Source organism: Ovis canadensis, chromosome X (genome assembly GCF_042477335.2).
Source record: "Ovis canadensis isolate MfBH-ARS-UI-01 breed Bighorn chromosome X, ARS-UI_OviCan_v2, whole genome shotgun sequence".
NCBI classification, from domain to species: Eukaryota; Metazoa; Chordata; class Mammalia; order Artiodactyla; family Bovidae; genus Ovis; species Ovis canadensis.
In genome coordinates this window covers 135369462-135377409 of record NC_091727.1, presented here as the reverse complement: position 1 = coordinate 135377409, position 7948 = coordinate 135369462, and the positions used below count along the sequence as shown (strand labels likewise).

General features: G+C 47.6%; 1 protein-coding gene across 2 annotated transcripts; it reads left to right on the top strand.

The window, feature by feature from the left end:
- Positions 1-1536: 1536 nt before the first annotated feature.
- ARMCX2 (armadillo repeat containing X-linked 2) lies at positions 1537-6051 on the top strand. 2 transcript variants are annotated; one of them, XM_070291038.1, is made up of 4 exons: positions 1537-1684; positions 2872-2935; positions 3258-3336; positions 3690-6051. In XM_070291038.1, exon 4 carries the CDS (start codon positions 3807-3809, stop codon positions 5634-5636), a length of 1830 nt encoding a protein of 609 aa, XP_070147139.1. In that variant the 5' UTR covers positions 1537-1684; positions 2872-2935; positions 3258-3336; positions 3690-3806; the 3' UTR covers positions 5637-6051. The 2 variants fall into 2 exon arrangements, with proteins under 2 accessions (XP_070147139.1, XP_070147140.1); XM_070291039.1 differs by having other exon boundaries at positions 1589-1684; positions 3258-3332.
- The last annotated feature ends 1897 nt before the right edge of the window (positions 6052-7948 follow it).

Below are 7948 nucleotides of genomic sequence, written 5' to 3'. Positions count from 1 at the left end.
ATGCAGGAGACATGAGACTGTGGGGTCAATCCCTGGGTCGCGGAGATCCCCTGGATGCCCTGAGGTAAGGTGGCCAGAGGTGAGAGGCAAGCAGGCTGCACCTCTCAGGTCAGGTGGTAGCAGCAGACAGGGTAAGGAACAAGGTTAACCAGGCCACCATGAATCAGGGCAAAGCAGGGGAGGCAGGCCTGGGTGCTTTCCCCAGCAACCTTCATGGAAACCCTCTGCTGCAGGGGTAGGTGGGAACAGCAATGCTTTCTGTGAATCCCTGTTACCGCTGTGAGGGAGAAAGGGAGGAAGCCAAAGGCACTTACTCAAGTTGGTCATCTGAGTAAATATTATATTTACCACCCTAGTCACCTGTCCATATATACTTTTGAGATAAGCAACAGAGTCAGGTGCCAGAGGATGAGAATATAGGAGAGGTGGGAGGGCAAGTGCCTTCCTCCCTCCCCTCTTGACAGGACTGGAAGCATTTGACCATATCTGCATCCCTCATATCCGTCATTTTCTTCGTACAAGAGCTATTCTTTTTGCCCAGAGCTGAATCACAGAACTGGAACCGGATCCAGGGACAGGTGATCAAAACTGTCATGGTTGCAGCCATCAAATTGCAAGCGGTTCACACAGCAGGCAGCAACAGTTTGGGAACATGAAATAAATGTGCTTCTCTAACGGAACAAGACAGGATCATTTATTCATCCAACTTAAAAGCTGTCCCAGAAGGAGAAAAAGTAGGATATTATTTGTCCAAAATAAATGAAATCAGACAACGGAACATCTCTCCATAGATCAATTTACAGATGCTATGGAAACACACTTAAATTGTTGAGAAAAATTCCATTTTTAGATACGCAAATACCTTACCATGCTTTGAAAACTATTTCCTATGCAGCCAATAGAATTTTCTATGTGGTAAAAATTAACCAAAATTAATGGTGCCTTTCGATATTAGTGGGAGATCTTTTTTCTAGAACATGTCTACTCTTTTTTTGTTGCTGCTGCTTCCCACACTGAACTCTTGTTTTCTTATATTTTCTTACTATAATAATAAAGGGTGGTAACAGCTTTAAAAAAAAAAACAGATAAGTATTACAGAAGTAAAGACCGTACTACCGTTCCCTGTCTCCTTTCTGACACTCTGCCTCTCACCTATACTGGAGCAGGGGTCCGACTGTGGGCAGTAGTGCATGGGGGACTGGGGCAGTAGTGCATGGGGGACTGGGGGTGGAGCGAGGGGAGAGTGTTTAGCTGCTCAAGAAAGGATGAGAGAATTCCCCGACAAAAAAATAAAAAAATTGTCAATACCCCTCCAAGAAGATGCCATCCCCTCTCCGGTAACCAGAGAAAGGCAAAATTCTAACACAGAGAGAACAGGCTACTTGTGGCTTCGGGACTATAAAGACCAAAAAAAAAAAAGAGTGACAGGACCTGATGGGGTAGGGTGAGGTGCTAGTGGGGTAAAGGAGGGGGCTCCTGCTCCTGGTGGGAGTGGAAATTGGGGCCCCAAGCTTACTGGCGATGCAGCCCTCACGTGACCAGGAGCTGACGTTAGCAAAGATACTTAAAGCTCTGACCGCCGTCCTCCGTTCTCCTCTGGGTACCAACTCTATTGCGCGGTGCACTGCCGTGCGTTTAACCCAGGCGCGGAGGAGGAGGAGAAAATCCCCCCAGATCCGGGCAGGTGGGTGCGAGGGTGGCCATGACCCGGCACCCCTGAATAGGGGTAGCACAGAGATGCGGGAGTCTGAGGCCGCGGGTATCTCCACCTCGCCCGCCCCTGGCCGACTCTCCAGACCCCCGCGCTTAGTCGCAGCTCATTTTGGTGGGCGGCGGGGAGCGGGGGAGGGGGGAACATAAAGACGCAGACGTACTTGCAGAGAATCCGCTTCCTCTATCAGCCAGTGTTTTTCTGGTTTTGTTTCTGACACTCAGGCCCCGCACCCCACATCCCATCCAGTTTTGAGAGGAGGAGGGAAGAGAAATAAACGTGGCAGCGCATATAAGGCCAGTGGGGAGGTTGGGGAAAGGGTGATCCTAGGGGCACGCAATTAGTAAACAATCCGGCTTATTCACTCCCACTCTCACTTTTCAGATACCTCCTTCGACCACTGCCCCCACACCCTCTTCCCCGGCCGGCCCCCAGTCCTTTGGGGTGCTAGGAAATGGGTGTGACAGCATTTGTAGGGGAGATGGCGGGTTGGCTCTGGGCTTTACAGGAAGGAAGACCCTGAGAGAAACCGCTGTGCTAAGTCCTAGACTGCTTTCCAGACATCACTGGCCCATAGAGCCCTTCACCCCTGTTTTTTCAGTCCTGAAAAAAGGAGTTTGGGTACGCTGGCGGGAGAAATGGCGGTTAACGAGGGTTTGCGATGGGGGGTGGGAGGCGGAGCCCAGAGCAGAGAAACAGCGGAGAATCACGACCCTCAAACCAAAAGGGCAAACACTGGGGCCCGGTTGCTGGCTGATGCCAGGCCTGGGGGCTGGAGTGTGAAGGATGGGTGGTCAGACGAGGGAGACGCTAGATTGTTTGGCCATAACCCCTAGTCCAGCGACCCAACCAGCCTCCGCGGCGCCCTCGCCCCGCCCCCTCCTGTTTCGGTGCAGGAGAAGGGGTGTGGCCGTCTGGAGAAATGGCGGACGGGGGCGGGGCGAAGGGAAGGAGGGGTTGAGTGCCTGGAGAGTCTGCGCGGGGGCGGGGTTTAGGGTGGGAGGGGAGGGATGAGAAGAGCTGAGGGGTTTAGGAGGCGGATGCCCTTTGTCATTCTGGTTTGTGAATGCTAAAAAGCAACTGGGGACTCTAGTCTTGAGTCAGTTCCATCCTCCGGGCTCAGTCTCCAACGTTTTGCTGTCTGTATTTCTGCCTTTCAGTGTGTCTTTAGGATGAAGCTGTAACTGAACTGAAGGAAAGAGAGACAGCCCTGAACCACTGGAGGTCAGTGTGAGGGGGGCTGGGAACTGTCGGGGAACCCCTTGTATGGATGTGGCAGAAACCAGAGCAGAAATTGGGGCCAGAGGTTTCTCTTCCCTCATCTTCTCCCTCTTTACAAGAAACACTTGCCCTGGACGTATCCTTTTTGGTGAAGCCAAAGGGGTGTGGCATTTGCCTTCTTAAATCGGGGTTTGAGGAGGAAGAGATACGGTAGGAAAGAGGAGCCCTGGGAGGGAGAAACTTACTCACAGGGGTTCAAATCAAGAGAAGAAGAGAATCCATCTACAAAGGTGCCCAAAACCCCCTTTCTGGAATCTTTCCACAGTTCTCTCTGCCTTTTGGGCCCTGCACAACTGTTAGCCTGGTGGAAAAGAGCAAATTGCTCCTGCTTTCCCAGCAGGTTGGTAAGTGTATGGGGATCACCTGGGAATCTTTGGGGTGTGGATGAGGGAATCAGAGAAGAATCTAGGGTTCCTTCTGGCTCTCTACCAACTTTGCTGAAGTCTGTCTGGCCCCTCATCCCCCATTTAGGTGCTGGGAAATTAGGTGCGTTGATATTGGGCAGGGCGGGCTAGGGATAAAGATGTAGAAAACGTCAGACAACCAGGGACCTGAAGCAGCACACAGAGGCCTGGACACCTATATCTGGGTACTAGCCCACCCACCAAGCATTATGTCCCCAGACTCTTCTGTAAGTAGGCCTGGTTAGGCATGAAGTGAGCAAGCCCTAAGCCTCATTTTTATCCTTCACCCCCAGGTCCTGCTTTGCTTGCAGCCTCAGCGGAATTTCGAACCTGAGCTGAAGTGCCTCACTTGGACGTGCACGCACCCCATTTGGGCACGTCTGGATCAGAGAATTAACTCCAGCTGCATCATGAGCCGCGTTCGGGATGCTGGCTGCGTAGCTGCTGGGATAGTCATCGGGGCCAGTGCCTGGTACTGTGTCTACAAATATGCCAGGGGAAGAAACCATATGATGAAGAAGAGACTGGCTAAACCCAAGACCAGGGCTGTGGCCGAGACTGGAGCCAGGGCTAGAGCTGGACTAAGGGCTGGATTCACAATTGACCTTGGGCCAGGATTCAGTCCTCCAACCCCAGTCCGCACTGGGGCAGAGGAAAGGGCTCAGGATGAATCCTCTGCTCTGGACACTGCTGGAGCTGAAGCAGTGGTCCCAGCTGCATCCAGGGCCGAGACCCAGAGTGGGGCAGGAAATAAGGCACAAGAGACAGAAGGGGCTCGGCTGGGGCCTAAAGCTGAATCAGTAGCCACAGTGGCTTCTGCAGTGGCACCACCTCTCTGGGAGGCAAAGGCTCCATCAGCTGCGAAGCCTCCCGCAATGGTTGGGGCTCCTAAATCAGCAGAAGCCCCTGGTGTAGCAGAGGCTCCCAGGGCACCAGTGGTGCCTCATGTGGTGCCAGTTCCTACTGAGGCATCACCACCTACAGAGGCAGTGGAGGCTTCCATACCAGCAATGCCTACTGGGGCAGCAGCGACTTTAGGGGTAGCAGCGCCTTCTGGGACTGCAGAGGCTCCTGGGCCTTCAGGGTCCTCTAGAACAGCGGCAGCCGCTAAGAAAGCAACCCCCGGGCCTCATACTGGGGCTATACCTAAGGCCGGGTCAGCTACTGGAGCTGTACTCAAAGGTGGAGCTAAGGGTGTAACCAGGTCCCGGACTGGAGGCAAGGGCAAGGGCAAGAAAAATAAGGTTGAAGTAGATGAGCTGGGGCTGGGCTTCCGGCCCGGAGATGGGGCTGCAGCAGCCGCGGCAGCGTCTGCTAATGGGGGCCAGGCTTTCCTGGCAGAGGTTCCTGATTCTGAGGAAGGAGAGTCTGGATGGACAGACACAGAATCGGAATCAGACTCTGAGCCTGAGACCCAGCAGAAAGGGAAAGGGAAGAGATCTGTTCCCATGCAGAAGCGCCCCTTTCCTTATGAAATTGATGAGATTCTGGGTGTCCGAGATCTCAGGAAAGTCCTTGCTTTGCTTCAAAAGTCGGATGATCCTTTCATCCAACAGGTAGCTTTGCTCACTCTGAGCAATAATGCCAATTATTCATGCAACCAAGACACAATTCGCAAGTTGGGAGGCCTCCCAATTATTGCCAACATGATCAACAAAACTGATCCTCACATTAAGGAAAAAGCCTTAATGGCCATGAATAACCTGAGTGAGAATTATGAAAATCAGGGCCGGCTTCAGATATACATGAATAAAGTGATGGATGACATCATGGCCTCTAACCTGAACTCAGCAGTACAGGTAGTTGGATTAAAATTTTTAACAAACATGACTATTACTAACGACTACCAGCACCTGCTTGTCAATTCTATTGCAAACTTTTTCCGTTTGTTATCTCAGGGAGGTGGAAAAATCAAGGTTGAGATTTTGAAAATACTTTCGAATTTTGCTGAAAATCCAGATATGTTAAAAAAGCTACTCAGTACCCAAGTGCCATCATCATTTAGTTCCCTCTACAATTCTTATGTGGAATCAGAAATTCTTATTAATGCCCTGACTCTATTTGAGATCATCTATGACAATCTCAGGGCAGAAGTATTCAACTACAGAGAATTCAATAAAGGCTCCCTTTTTTACTTATGTACTGCATCTGGAGTGTGCGTAAAGAAAATTCGAGCCTTAGCAGATCACCATGACCTCTTGGTGAAAGTGAAAGTTATAAAACTAGTGGACAAATTCTGATTGTCTATGTGCTCTCGAAAACTTGAAGAAATGTCTGGTTTTGCAGTCTGGGAGCAATGAAAATTGAAAGTTACTGCTTTTTCACCCTCTCATATAGTAAAGGGATCCTTTCAGCTGCCAGTTTTGATTCATGTATCTATCAGAGTGATATTATCTGTGACTATCTCCAGCTTTAAGCTGAACCATTTTATGAATACCAAATAAATAGTCCTCTTGTCCTGAAAGTATATTTGTGACTTTTAATCGTGCTGCTTGAATAGAAATATTTTTACTGATTGCTCTATGTGAATTGACAATGAACCTGTCCATCATGAATAGCCTATACTTCTGTCATCTGTTTTGACTTGAATTTATTCACCAAAGACTTCATTTGTGTATCATTAATAAAATTGTATGTTTCAGTCAATTTAAAGAATGGTTTTCTTGCTTGAATATAAAATCTAGCTGGAATTTTTCATAATTTCTTTTGGATGTTTAAAACATCTCTTAAATTAGCATTAGGGGGTATCAATTTTTTTTAATTATGATGCCAACCACTACTCAGATGAACTAAATGCATTTTTTTATCCAAACTTACATCTAAAAACAAACATTTTTCTTTCATTAAAATGGACTCAATTATAAAAAATAAAATCTAGTCGGAGAGATGAGGTACACAAATACAAAAAGATTACTAACAGTACTTGGGTATATGCTTATTGCCAAATATATGCTATCTGTTTAAACAAAGCAGAGGTTGCTAGGAAGCTTCAAGGAGGAAGGGCACACTTAAGGTGGGCCCTGAAGGGCAGCAAGAGAAAACATAGAAGGGCATTCCAGGAGGGGAAAGGACTTGAAGAAAAACATGCAAATTTGTTCCAGTGACAGGAAGTTAACCAGTTTGCCTGGACTGGAAACTGTGGGAAGAGAAGTGATGAGAGACTAAGGTGGAAATATAGGGTGTGAAAAGTTTGGGGAAGATCCTGAACTGCAAGCTGGAATATTGAAATATGATCCTATCATTTTCTGGGAGTTACTCGACAATTTTGGCAAAAGGAAAGGTAATGGGGCAATGTGCAAAATGGGCTGGAGCTGGGATGGCATTAGGTGTGGAGACATTTGTTAAGAAGTTATGATAAACCAGGGGGCTTCCCAGGTGGTGCTAATGGTAAAGAACCTGCCTGCCAATGCAGGAGACAAAAGAGATGCAGGTTTGATCCCTGGATTGGGAAGATCCCCTGGAAGAGGGCATGGCAACCCGCTCCAGTATTCTTGCCTGGAGCATCCAATGGACAGAGGAACCTGGCAGGCTATGGTCCATAGGGTTGCACAGACTTGGACACTACTGAAGTGACTCAGCATGCACGAATGTATGACAAACCAAGCATAAGCTGATGAAGAGTGAAATAGGGTGGTGACTATTGGAAACGTTAGGAAATGATAAGAGATGCTTTTCAAAAAATTACCAAAATCTGCTGTCTTGTCTCTAGGTTGACAGAGAGAAAGGATTGTATGATCTTGTGCAGGGTCTGACAAAGAGAGCCCTCTTCCTTAGGCAATTCTGGCAACCAAGTAATGTCAGAATGAGTTACCATTTCTTTCTTCCTTTGGTTTGTTTGAGTTACCATTTATAATGATGTGAAAGAGAAGTGAGACAAAAAGAATGACTCTTTGTGCAAAGAGTGATTTCCCCGCTCAAGTCAGAGGTTTAGGTCCATCTTCTTTTAGAAGAGAGGAAGTGGTTGAGGCGTTTATGGGAACTCCACCCCCACCCCTGAGTTCACTTAAGAGCAGGAAGATCTTCCTTCCTCTACTCCCTGGCCCAATGAAGCTATGAAAGAAGAAAATGGGAGAAGTCTCAGAGATTTTTCCAAACCCAGCCTGCTTTCCTGACACCTCTCATGAAATCTTCATTTTGGAGCAAGTGTATGGTAGGCTGTGGCAGAAATAGAGATAGGGACGCCTGGGAGGGGAAGGACATAGAAAATGGACAGGTTGGCATATATATTGGTACAACTTATCTAGATGGCAATTTGCTAATCTATATAAGAAGCTCTAAAGATGTACCTACCTTTCAGCAGAGCACTGTACTTGTAGGATTTTTTTTTCCCTAGAGAAATAAATAATTGTATGCAGAGGAATATCAATTATATGCAGTTGACCAGTGTTTCTAAGAAAAAATAGAAGCAACTTAAATGGCTAACACCATGGGACTGACTAAACAATAGGTATGTCCACATATAAAATATGCAAGAGCATGTCCACACAGTAAAATATTATACAACTATTATTAAAAACTGCAATGTACTTTTATATTATTGGCATGAAAAGAC

What these genes read in the sequence shown, in the direction of transcription:
- ARMCX2 (XM_070291038.1), top strand. Translation starts at nt 3,807, where the DNA reads ATGAGCCGCGTTCGGGATGCTGGCTGCGTAGCTGCTGGGATAGTCATC.